Source organism: Triticum urartu, chromosome 3, assembly GCF_003073215.2.
Source record: "Triticum urartu cultivar G1812 chromosome 3, Tu2.1, whole genome shotgun sequence".
Lineage (NCBI taxonomy): Eukaryota > Viridiplantae > Streptophyta > Magnoliopsida > Poales > Poaceae > Triticum > Triticum urartu.
The window spans coordinates 635,830,907-635,844,163 of record NC_053024.1 but is presented as its reverse complement, the minus strand read 5'-3'; the positions used below and the strand labels follow the sequence as shown (position 1 = coordinate 635,844,163).

General features: G+C 44.3%; 1 protein-coding gene across 1 annotated transcript; it reads right to left on the bottom strand.

Moving 5' to 3' along the window:
• Positions 1 to 6,244: 6,244 nt before the first annotated feature.
• On the bottom strand, positions 6,245 to 7,995 carry LOC125548929 (gibberellin 20 oxidase 3-like). Its single transcript, XM_048712445.1, has 2 exons — positions 7,382 to 7,995; positions 6,245 to 7,009 (listed from the first exon to the last, which is right to left on the bottom strand). Exons 1-2 carry the CDS (start codon positions 7,864 to 7,866, stop codon positions 6,418 to 6,420), a joined length of 1,077 nt encoding a protein of 358 aa, XP_048568402.1. The 5' UTR covers positions 7,867 to 7,995; the 3' UTR covers positions 6,245 to 6,417.
• Between the last annotated feature and the right edge of the window lie 5,262 nt (positions 7,996 to 13,257).

The window sequence follows — 13,257 nt, the reverse complement described above, 5'->3', positions numbered from 1 at the left end:
AAAATCACGTTCCCGAAGGTTTCATTCCGTTTGAACTCTGTTTGATATTCCTTTTCTTCGAAACCCTAAAATAGGCAAAAACAATAATTTGGGCTGGGCCTCCGGTTAGTAGGCTAGTCCCAAAAATAATATAAAAGTGTAAAATAAAGCCCATTAACACCCAAAATAGATAATATAATAGCATGGAGCAATCAAAAATTATAGATACGTTGGAGACGTATCACCGCTGCCCCGGCATCCTTGCCACAGATCCTGACCGCTGTCACACGCACCCGCTGGAGCCGGTAGATCAGCCACCACCACGACGCCATCTCACTGCGCCGCCCTGGGCCTCTGAGCCGCGCCCCCAAACACCAGATCCACGCAGCTCAAAGCCCCCCCTCGCCCTCTGCACAGCCACACCTGGACTCCCGACGCGACCACCCCGCCGGATCCCGCGGACACGAAGTAGCCACGTGAATCGAGGCCGCTGGCCCGAAACCGCCAGATCTGCGATCTCCCAGATGCAGCCGCGCAGCGTCGCCCTACGCGCGCCTCACCCGCCGACCTCTGCGCCACCTCCACGCCCAGGCGCTGCCTCCACCAGCAACAACAACGCCGGACTCGAGCTCCCGCCAACCGTCCACTGTCGCCCGCCATCGCGAGTACCCCGGCTCACGAGAGCGCCACCGAGACGAGATCCCGCCGGCGGCGGCTCCGCGCGGGCTTCGCCCGCCGGAGGCTTCCGGCGACGGCGAGAGGGAGGAGGAGGAGGGAAGCTAGTTGGCTGGGGCATCGCCGCCGCCGCCCGTGTCGCCCTGGGGAAAGGAGCGACGCGGGGGCCTTTTTTCTTAGATGATTGATAAATCATTTACAAGACTGGAAAAGAAAATTGTGTTGTATGAGTGTTGTATCCTTCTTGGAGACGTTGTTTTTGCTTCGGCCATAACAAGGGATGTTTGAAGCATGATGCTTTTGTAGATCTCTCTTTGTCGTAAGTAGTTGTAGCTTGTCATGCTTTCGCTGGTAGGATTTCCTGTTGGTAGCCACCGCGTGGCATATTCTTGCCATCTTTAAACCATCATCATCGACGTCTTAGGTGTCTTTTGAGGCATTACCTCCTTGCAGGAGTTGTTGTGTGTTTCCTAACTTCTTCCCGATATCCGTTATGAGTAAACTTGTCTTACATAAATTGGGATGCCCTTGTGTTTACTCATAATGTTCACTTGATCATGGACAATATGCACAAATACAACTTAATTCAATACAGTAGTTCTCTATAGTTGGAATGCAAGTGGCTAGGGTCATCATTACAACCTTGGATGATACATGTCAAGGGTTCAAAGTTGTAGCGTAAAGTAGGAAAAAAAGTCCAACCGAGAGAGAGATATGCCAAGCCCAACAATCGGCTAGGGTTGCCTAAGCCTCAGTATTAACATTACCGTCGCAGGTTTATCTAATTCATCAACCATGTTTATATGAAATTAATATGAAACTCATATTTTTTTTCTAGTCTCATGTATCGCATTGCGCATCATTTTCATGCAACTCGAGAACCCATAATGTGAATGAAGGATGAGGTTTGTCTAGGCATATGCACGCTTGGGAGCTCTGCATTTAGTCCATTGGATTAACTTTATATCAAGACTTTGTGTTCTACAATAGTAGAAGGCCTTAATTGTTACTATATAGCTTCAGCTTCTGGTGTCTTCCATCTGTGTTGATATGTCCAATTAATAGGCGATGATCAATATCATGATTTGGATGATTCCAGAGTCCAACTGATTCATCGTAAGACTAGTTTTATATTTTATGTATTTGATATTATAAATATAAATAGTTTTCTCAATAAATTTGATCAAAATTTATAAAAGTTTGACTTAAAAAAACTATACGCACTACATTTTGAAACTGAGAGAGTATATTATATCTCTGTTTGCATGGTCTAAAAGTTATGGTACCAGAGGCCCGGAACAAGGCAAAAATTACCATTTTTTCGTATGGTTGCAGAAAAGAGAAGGAAGAAACCAAAAAACCGAAAAGTATGATCCTGACTCAGGTTTCACCACCCCCCCCAAAAGTATTATAGAGGATGGGGTGTAGCACAATAGTAGTTTTGACTCTGTTGGAGTGTGGAACCTAGTATGTAATCACAAACGGGGCAAGCACCCCAGGACAAAAGTTCTCCAATGAATGCTATTTTTGGAATGTTAGGGGTATCTCTGCTCCAGGGAGGAAAACCCTTGTAGTTGATACAATTAGGAAGATACAAGCATCTGTCATTGGCTTCCAAGAAACCAAAAAAGAAGAATTATCTGATTCCTACCTTAAATCCTTGGTAGGAAGCAGGAACTTCTTCTGGCACCACCTCCCATCTAAAGGCTCTGCTGGGGGCATCCTGATGGGTGTGGATGCTGACCTTTTTGAGATCATTTCATGGTATCATCTTGATTTTTCAGTTAGTTGTGTCCTTAAGCTGGAAAATAAAGATGTAACCTTTAGAATTGTCACTGTTTATGGATCTCCCTATGAGGAAGGGAAGGAAGCATTTATCTCTGAGCTTCACTCCCTGTTCATAGAGAATCCACACCCCACCCTGATTGGGGGATTTCAATCTAGTTAGGTATGCTAGAGAAAAAAGCAATGGTGTTGTCAACCATAGGTGGTGTGACAACTTTAATGCTTGGATAGAAATTTGGAGTCTGTTGGAGATTAAGCTATCTACTAGAAAATTCACCTGGGCTAACAACCAGGCTGACCTGATCATGTCCACAATAGATAGACTCTTCTGTAATACTGAGCTTGACAAAAAATTTCCACTAGCCTCCTGCATGGCTCTCCCTAGATGTGGCAGTGATCATGCACCCATCATCTGGGAATCAGGGATTGGGCAAACCCTAAGAGTAGTAGTTATAGGATGGAAAAATGGTGGTTGCTTAGAGAGTATTTCTCCAAGCTAGTTTCCAAGATATGGAATGAACCCATCCTTAAGGCCAACCCTTTAGACAGTTGGCAAGAGAAGATGAGAAAGCTTAGGAGAGTGACCAAAGGTTGGAGCTCTAATGAAGAGGCCCAACTTAGGAGATATAAGAAAAATCCTTTTAGAGGAGTATGACAAGCTAGACATCAAATCTAAAACTTTAGTGCTCTCTGACTCTGAGGCAGCTAGGCTCAAATTCACACATGGTGAGCTCCAGAAAATCTGGCTCCAAGAGGAGATCAAAGCAAAGCAGAGATCTAGGGATAGGGACATTAAAGAAGGTGATAGGAATACTGAGTATTTCCATGCAGTGGCAAACCAAAGGAAGATGAAAACAACTATCCACTCCTTGGATGGCCCCCTTGGGCCATTCACTAACACGAAGGAACTGCTTGGGATTGCTATCAACTTCTATAAAGATCTCTTCAAGAAAGAGGATAGGGGTAGGATTCAGTTAGACCCAACCTTTTTCTCTAAGGAAGAGAAAGTTAACCCTACTGAAAATGAAGCCCTTGAGGCCCCCTTCCTAGAAGAGGAAATCAAGAAGGTTGTCTTTGAATCATATGCAGATGGTGCCCCTGGCCCAGATGGTATTCCCTTCTTTTTTTATCAGCATTTTTGGGAGCTGATCAAAAAAGACCTAATAGCCATGTTTGAAGTTTTTCATCAGGGGGAGCTGGCTATTCATATACTTAACTTTGCTATGCTGACTTTGATCCCCAAAGAAGTTGATGCTTCCAGCATGAAAAAATTTAGGCCCATTAGTTTGTTAAATTGTAGTTTCAAGATCTTCACCAAGGTCCTCACAAATAGACTATCCATGATCCTACAAAGGCTCATTGCTAGTAACCAATCAGCCTTCCTAAAGGGTAGATATATCTTGGAAAGTGTGGTCACAGCTCATGAGATTCTGCACTCCATCCACTCTACTAAAAGGCAAGGCCTAGTACTTAAGCTAGACTATGAAAAAGCTTTTGACAAAGTAGACTTGGAATTCCTTGAAGAGCTGCTTAGGGAGAGAGGATTTGGAGAGAAATGGGTCCATTGGATCCTTCAAGTAACTAGGGGTGGATCAGTGGGTGTTAAGCTTAACAACACTGAGAGTGATTTTTTTCCTTACAGGGAAAGGGTTAAGGCAGGGGGACCCCATTCCCCCCTGCTATTCAACTTAGTAGTTGGTATTTTAACTAGGATGTTAATGAAAGCAACAAATCATCAGTTGATACAAGGGTTATGTGCTGAGATTTGCCCTGGGGGATAATATGTCTCTAATATGCTGATGATACCATCTTATTCTTAGATAAAAATCTAGAACATACCAGAAACCTGAAGATGGTTCTCTCCAGTTTTGAGATGATCTCTGGAATGAGAATAAACTATAGTAAAAATGAACTCATTCCAGTTCACATGGATGCAGCTGAGGTGGGAGGGTTCCTAGAGATACTAGAATGTACTATAGGTTCCTTCCCCATTAAATACCTTGGGATCCCTTTGCACTACGATAAACTTAGGAGAGAAGATATTAAACCACTTATTGACAAGATCATGAAAAGGATTGCTGGATGGAGAGGGAAGCTTCTTTCTTACAGGGGGAGAATAATCCTCATCCAAGCATGTTTAGCTAGTATTCCTGTGTACTTGCTTTCTTTCTTTATATTTCCTAAATGGGCAATTGAGCTTATTAATGCCCAAATGGCAAATTGTCTATGGAATGATTTTGAGGGGCACAGGAAATTGCACCTAGCTAATTGGAAGATGGTCCGTATGAAGAAAGAATTTGGGGGGCTTGGCATCCCAAATCTTCATGAGGTCAACATCTGCCTCTTAGGATCTTGGGTTAGAAGATACTATGAGGGTGATGGTAAGCCCTGGAAGATGATGATAGACCAGAAATATATGAGAGGCAAAACTAATGTCTTTGCCCCTAGCACCTCCATCAATACCTCTAGGTTCTGGAAAGGGGTGAAATCCATTATACAAACTTTGAAATTTGGGTATAGATGGAAAATAGGGACAGGAGACAAGATTAGATTTTGGGAAGATACTTGGTTTGGCACCTCCCCCCTAGCAGTACAATTCCGGCACATCTATATAATTTGTAATGAGCAAAACAAGAGTGTCAGAGATGTCTAGGATGGTGAAATACTGAAGTTGACCTTTAGGAGAAACTTTGATAGTAAGTTGATGGATCTATGGTACCAACTATTGGAGATTGCCGAAGAAATCACTTTTGATGGTGATTCTGATGCCCTGATCTGGCAACTTGAGAATAAGGGTGTCTACTCCTCTAGCTCTTTGTACCACGTGATTAACTTTAGAGGGGTGCAACCCCTGTTTTTGCCAGCGGTTTGGAAACTGGCGGTGCCCCCGAAGATTCATGTCTTCCTTTGGTTGTTTTCCCAAAACAAACTGATGACAAGAGACAACCTTAGGAAAAGGCATATAATCAAATCACTTGATTGTGTCTTCTGTGTGGAGCAAGAAACAAACCATCATTTATTTTTTGACTGTATTGTAGCTAAAAATATATGGTCGTTTGTCAATCTCTTTTTCCAGAAAAACTTGGGTGCAAACTTTGAAGCTGTGGCCCGACTCTGGATCTCTAATAAAAAGAATTTAGTTTTGAACGCAGTTAGTTCTGCTGTCCTTTGGTGTTTATGGAAATATAGGAACTCTATGATTTTTAATAACACCATGTGAACATCTATCAATCAGGTATGGAGACTGATACACAGGATGCTCAAGTCATGGGTGATTATGTTTCCAGAAACAAGCAAAGCCCGCGTGGAAGAGTTCTTGAGTGCGCTGGCAAAGCTATTCCAACAACCCCTAATGATATCATGTGGCTGAAGAAGAACCCTGGACTGGATACTGGGGTATGCTGGGACAACCTCAAGATCTCTGAAGACGGCGGTTTCTCTTCTCCGGCCAAGAAGCGTAACACCGACGGCAATACCATGGTGAACAGCCCCGTGTCCACCCTCACAATATGCTGGTCACCCCAGGCGACCCTGGCACCACCACTCAAGAGGAGGGGAGCGAGCGAGTCATGTGGTGTGATCATTGGTTGACAGGCGTCTATGTTGCCTCCGGTGTGCTTTCATTTGTCCTTTGGCTCCTGTCGAGCAGGGTTGTAATTTCTCTGTTTTTAGTCCGAATGGTGAACCTTAGTTTTCAGTAGATTTTTCGAACAAAATAAACGCTATATGGTTTCATTCTGGTTAATGGAACCGCGGAGGAGCCTCTCTGTTCTTCTAAAAAAAGAGAAGGAAGAATTGTGCCAAGGATCAATATTAAAATCTCTAAATTCACATCATGTCTCATCATTATATAAAAAACAAGACATCCGGTTCTTTTACATTCAATCAAAATCCACATCCATCCAAATTGTCTCTGCTCCATTTTAGATGGTATCTTTATTAGATTTCACCTGCTTCCTTTTCTGGCCGGTTTCCCGTCTATCCTTTGCGGCCCTGATTGATCCACGCGGCGAAGGCATCCAGGGTCCTCCAGTCAGAGCGGTAGTGCTTCTGCGTGAACTCGAGGAACTCACGCCAAGTGAAGTCCGGGTACGCGCGCGGGCGGCCGTCGATGGCGAGCAGCTCGGCCGGCGGCGCAACGGGGCGGTCCAGCTGCGGGTTGAGGAAGAAGGTGAGCGACCTGCGGGCCAGGCTGCTGTTGACGACGGCGCGGTGGAGGCAGCTGATGTGGCGCCCGTTGGTGAGCGCGGAGAAGGTGTCGCCGATGTTGACGACGAAGGCGTCGCCCCGGGGCCGCACGGCGCGCCACGCGCCGCCGGTGAACACCTCCAGCCCGCCGACGTCGTCCTGGTGGAGCAGCGTCAGCGACGTCGGGTCGTGGTGCGGGCCCGTGCCCAGCGTCAGGTGCGGCTGCTGGCACGGCGGGGAGTGGTTCAGCCGCATCAGGGAGGCGTCGCCGGCGAAGAAGCCCCGCAGCGCGCCGCGGCCGAGGCCCAGGCACGCCGCCAGGACGTCCGTGACGTCCAGCGCCAGGCGCGTCATCTCGTCGCAGTACTCCTGCCACACCTCTCTGCATGCATGCATGCATTTCCAAGCATAAATATGCATGCACCCCTATGGTTTGACTACATGCCAAATATCGTTCGTAAAAATGTAGACCTTTGCTGAGCTTTTTCTAGGGCTATCTTCTGCTAGCTCGGATGCGGCTCTACACTGCTTCTACTTCAAGATTCCTTGTCGTTATGGGTACTTGTAAGACAAGTTTGGCCTTGTCGAATGAAAAATCAGGGCACGATCGTCCTCTTGTATACATCACTAAGAAAGTAGTAATAACGTATATGCATGGATTGGTTTGGAAAGCAATAGCGGCTATGTCTAGTGTACGCAATTACGCATGGATTTAGCTAGAAAGAGAGAGAGAGTGACGTAAGTGGGCACGTACCCCATGTCACGGTACTCCTCGCCGAGGACGGCGACGAAGTAGTCGACGACCTTGCGGGCGCCCTCCGGCGCGGCGGAGCAGTTGAAGGACATGGTCTCCTTCCAGGGGAGCTTGCTGCCGAACCGCCCCACGAAGCTGCCGGCGTACCCGTGGTTCTCGCCGAGGCGGCGCTGCGCGCGCTGCTTCTCGGCGAGCGGCAGCGCGTAGAAGGCGTCGCAGCACCGGTACGCCTTGGCGAGCAGCGCCGGGTCCACGCCGTGGTTCACGACCTGGAAGAACCCGTGCTTCTCGCACGCGGCGGCCAGGTCACGGAGGCCGCCAGTGGCAGCGCCGTCGCCCGCCAGGAACCCGGCGATGTGGACGACCGGGACGGCGATCTCCTCCACGCCGTGGACGGACGGGGCCTCGTCGGCTGGCCAGACGAACTGCGGCGGGATGTCGTCCTTCCGGCTGAGGACCGCCGCGTCGAACACGAGAGTGGCCATTCGCGCTGGATCTGGGGGGCCGGCCGACGGCGATCGAGGTGGTGGATTGGCGCGGCGGGGGGTTTGCACGCTACGATAGTATGCAAGCTTGGCTTGGTTGGTGCTTCGCAGGTGGACGCCTCGCGTGGATATATAGTGTGAGAATGTGAGACTGGAGAAGGATCGAGATGCTGTGATCGGCGCTTCATGCCTCGGGTGCCGTGTTCACGCACGTGTCCCGGGAGGGCGAGTAGCCATTTTTGGGAAAGGTTGATGAGGAATTAATATCGTCTCTATCCAATATCCATGGAAATCTATATGCACGTGTCACAAAAAAGGATATAGAGCCGATATTTTTCTTTTGACATACAAAGATAATGCGCATTCTTTACACAATACTAGTACTAAATATTGTACTTTTTTTAGGGGGATACAATATATTTCAGTATGTGTAGAAAGATGCATAGAAGACCTTAGACGCCTCCACCAACAATGAAACCCTCATGGGCCGGCCCCGGGCCTGTACAGCCGATGCAACACCTGCACAGGGCCGCAGCCCACATATTCAGCCTAGTGGAAAGCATAGTTTTCCTTTCCTCTTCAGCCTTCGGCCTACCAAAGACACACATGTTTTTCAGCCCACATAATACTCCGTCCGTTCCTAAATATTTGTTTTTTTAGAGATTTTAAATAAACTATCACATACGGATATATATAGACATATTTTAGAATGTAGATTCATTTATTTTGTTCTGTATGTAGTCATTTGTTGAAATTTCTAGAAAGACAAATAGTACTCCCTCCGTCCGGAAATACTTGTCGGAGGAATGGACGTATCTAGACGTATTTTAGTTTTAGATACATCTATTTTTATACATTTTCTCGACAAGTATTTCCGAACGGAGGGAGTATTTAGGAACGGAGGGAATAACAAGCATTCGACAGGGAAGTGCAGAATTTTCAAGGCACTGCCGCAACTCATTGTCGGGGGGTGCTATGTACTGCCTCGGTTTCATATTAAGTGTCACTAATTTAGTACAACTCCGTTCCGGATTATGGCTTTAAGAGAAAAGCATGCTCCCATCGCTCATTCGCTCGCGTCGATAACTTCGCTTCGCTAGGCCTGAAGCAGTGATCGCTCACAGGATCCGATAAATGGGCTAGGCCCAGGGCGCAGAAAGCAGCGTTTAATCGCTCCGCATAAAAGCAAGCATGAAATACCAAGCAACTATGGTGTGTCAATGATGAGAAGTACTAGTACCAAAAGGTGGATTCCACCGCCTCAGAGGTTTGCAATAATTAGTGTTGATGCGTACTCTCTTCGTTCGGAATTACTTGTTTCGAATATGGATGTATCTAAAACTAAAATACGTCTAGATACATCCATTTCTACGACAAGTAATTCCGAACGAAGGGAGTATGTCGCAAGGAACCAGGAGAAGGGAGCTTTTGCTGCAGTTTGCACAAAAGAGGAGGGCAATTACCTTGGTGCATCCACGATGGTGCTCAGAAGCTTGATCGAGCTGGAAACCCTACAAGATATGGCACATAGCAGCAGACTTATACCTCCAAAAAGTGCAGGCAATTACTAGTTCTATTTTGACAGCCAATCGTTTGTCGGAGGATTGCAGAGGTGCTAGTTCGGTGATTATTCAAGACATAAGAGTGAAGGAGGGTCTCGGCGGGCTATCCACAGTGCATGAGAAGAGGGAGCCAGCGAAGCACATGATCTTACAAGGCCTGCTAATTCTTTAGAGCATGGCCGCTATGTCTGTCTACTTGTCACACCCGATATTATTGTATTCCGAATACTACGTAACTTGAAGAAAAGTTTTTTACCCCCTAAAAAGCCTCACAAAAAAACATACATGTGCTACTTTAAGTACGAATTTCCTGTGATTTTTAATTTCTATGTACTCCAACAATTTAGAAATATCAATGAAAAAATTCATGCATTTGAAAAATGCTCCTGTATTCGAAAAAGTTCATGAATTTTAAAAAATTGACAAATTTTAAAAACGTTCATGTATTAAAAAAATACTCGCTTATTTAAAAAAAGTTCATTGATTTTAAATATACTCTTGAATTTGAAATATGTTTGCGTATTTTTAAAAGTTCATGAATTTGAAAACTGTTCGCATATTTCAGTACAATGTTTTGGAATTTAAAAAATTCCATGAATTTTTTTCAGTGATTTGTGTTTCATGAATTTTAAAAGTATTCAAATTTTTTAAGTATAATTCAATAACTTTTTTCATTAATTTGAAAAATGTTCATGAATGAATTTGAAAAATTGTTCACGAATTTGGAAAATATCTGCATATTTGGAAAAACTTAACTATTTCTGAATTTCCCAATATTATTGTAAAATTTGGAGGTTTGAAATTTGTAAATTTTTGGAATAAAAATAAAAAAAACTAATTTGAAAACTAAAATACCAAAAGAAAAAAGGAAAAATAAAAGAAGAAGCAAAAAAGGAGAAAAGGAAAATAAGCCTTCTGGAACCATTCTAAAACCGCAGGGAAGGTTCGAGAATTCTAAAACCGTTGGCGTCCACTAAATGGGCCACCTGCTCCACATGTGCTGTAGGCGAGTGCTACGAGCGATACATATCACTGGCGTCAGGCGAGCGCTTTGGGGTTGCCCGGTCCATTTTAGCGTACCGTAGTGCACGATCTCAACCAGTCCCGTACTGCTTTTTCTTTAACGGCCTTTTTCTGGATTTTCTTTTTCTAGTTTTACATTTTCTTTTTCTCTACTTATTTTTATTTTACTTTTGTATTTTTTAATTTCCACAATTTTGTATAAAATCATGATTTCATAAAGAAGTTCACAATTAAAAAATACGCGACTTTGTAAAATATTCGTGCTTTCAAATTTTGTTTGGAATTTCAAAAACTGTTTCATTAAAAAAATGGTGTTTCAAGAAATTGTTTGTGTTAATTTCTTGGGAATTTTCAAAATCTATCGGGATTTCAGAGTTTCTTCACATTGTTCAGAAATTGTCCATGTTTTTTAAAATAGTTTTGAAATTAAAAAAACTAGAAATCACAAAAAAATATTCACATATGTCAAAGAATATTTTGGAAATTTCAAAATTGTTTGCACTTCCAACAAATTTTCGGCACTTAAAACACAATTTTCAAGAAGTTTTTCAAAAAACTTCCAAATCTCGATGCTGCAGTGTGTTCTCTAATATTTCACACTTTCAATCAATTATAAATAGACATTAGTTCTAGTGACTAGCAGCATGCATTGAATTGTGCGAGGTCTTGAGTTCGAATCCTTGGAACTTGCTTCTTTTTTGGGATTTTTATGTCGTGCTACAAAACTCTACTTGCTTCGCCTAGTGGGCTAGCCCAATCGCGTGGAACCCCTTGCATCACGCCCTTAAATCTGTCATATACAAGGTCCCTTTTATTTATCATGCGGGGTGCAGCCTATGACGATCAATGACCATGCATGACTCATCTTCCTTTGTCTTCTTTTTCGCCTATCACCGTTGTGCAACAACAACAACAACAACAAAAACAATAGACACTAGTTGTTGACGACGGCATGTGCAAGAGCTCGAATTGTCGATTGCCAGCAAATTCCTCTTTAATTTGCACTAGTTAGGACAAATACCCTTTTATGTAGTCCTTTAGTTAATCCATGGAGTATTAAGTTCTCATTAAAACACAAAAAGCCCTGTTTACCTAGAGCCATCGAACTAACTGTGTGTATGATTATATGTCATGTGAAAAAAAGACATAATTGTTATGTTGCATAGAGACCCCTCAGATGTTAGGACCGAGCCCACCCCCATCCTGTACCGACCTTTCTGTTGTTGAGTCGTGATTCCCCCGCCCTCTTGTAGCACGACGGAAGAAGGTGGGGGAGACATTGGATTCTACTGTCTAGGTTTATTTGGTCTAGATCGAATGTCTATGTTTTATGTCCGTTATGGTGCGGCTTCAGTGGTGATGACGGGGATTGTGCTAGGACAATCTTGTTGTTATGACTCCAACCTCATATGGACATTGATCTGAGCAGCGTTGAGGGGCTAGTGAGCTTTCTGGTTTTGCGGATCCCCATGCTAGGCTTTTTGGTTGTCAATAATGTGCATAAGCACAGCTTCAATGGCAAGATGGCTGCGTTGTGGTGGACTCTTGCCCTCACAGTGGTGCCATATCGTCTGCTTCACAACTACTACCGCGTATAGGGGTCTTGGTTGGTGACATCTATCCTTCGTTTCGAACTTCTTGGCCTGCAAGCATTGACCTCCTTTATTTTTGGTAGACGTACAGTTCCCTTTAAGGAAACCACGGGGTGCAAGGGAATTGGCCGCCCTGGCCCCCTACCACCACACGCATACAAGAAAATATGACCCAAGATGTAGTATGCACAACATGGTTACACGTGAACACACTTCCCCTCTACAAGTCCCCCATCAATATTCGCAATGAGGTCGTGGGCAAGTTACCTAAGTTTCTTGTGACTATCATTGCCTTGAGGTTACCAAGTAGTTGTAATTATCTAAGGGTTGCCGATTCAAACTTCAAAATCAATAAAAAGTCAAGCAAGTCAAAACAAATAACAAGAATTGTAGGCATAACAAAGAAGTTGTTATCTATGACCCTTTCTTGCCGCAACTTCAGAACTTAACCTATTTTCATATATATGGTTGCCAGACAAGTTGTATCCAAAATAGGCTTGAGCTCAAAGTCAATTAGAAATCTGCCTTAAGACATGTTTTTTGAATGTCTGCAAATGCATATGTATTATGTATATCATTAAGGAATGATACAAATACGGTGAGGGTACCACCATGAACAATGGCCTAATGAAAAAGGGAAAGGAACTAAAGTTCCATCACTTCATTGCGAAAGCCAAAACTTGTAATTTTTTCACCCCCCCCCCCCCCCCCCCGAGACTAACACTCATGTGATGATGAGCGCAATGTTTGACCCTTTGATCCACACAATGACAAGGCCATAGACTCAAGACATTGAAAATAATGGTCCATCATGAGAGGCGGGTCCACAAATACAAATGAAGAAATATCGACGTCGACACAAGCTTGTTGTGATGCGGATCCAACATTAACGCACCGCACGACAAGAAGAAGGACGACCATACACCACCAACAGTTCACGAACCACTTTATTCTTAGACGCGTCACCACTAACTCCGCATAGTTGGTGATGGCAAAAAAACACACCAATTGAGCGTGAGCTTGCCACCGGTGCAGAAACCACCAGGTCAAGGAGGTGAAAATAAGCTGTGCCACAAGTTTAGTGAGCCATGGCTTAGCTCAGCTAGGTAGATTTCCTGGTCGTATGGGCAATGTGGCTTGGTAATTTTTCCTCGCGAAATTGCGGAGTCCATTTACTGTGATTGTACTTCTATCATAAGCTCATTTAAATCTCT

Coding starts and splice junctions, on each gene's coding strand:
- LOC125548929 (XM_048712445.1), bottom strand. CDS start 7,866: ATGGCCACTCTCGTGTTCGACGCGGCGGTCCTCAGCCGGAAGGACGAC. Junction 7,010..7,381: donor GAGGAGTACCGTGACATGGG/GTACGTGCCCAC, acceptor GCATGCATGCAG/AGAGGTGTGGCAGGAGTACT.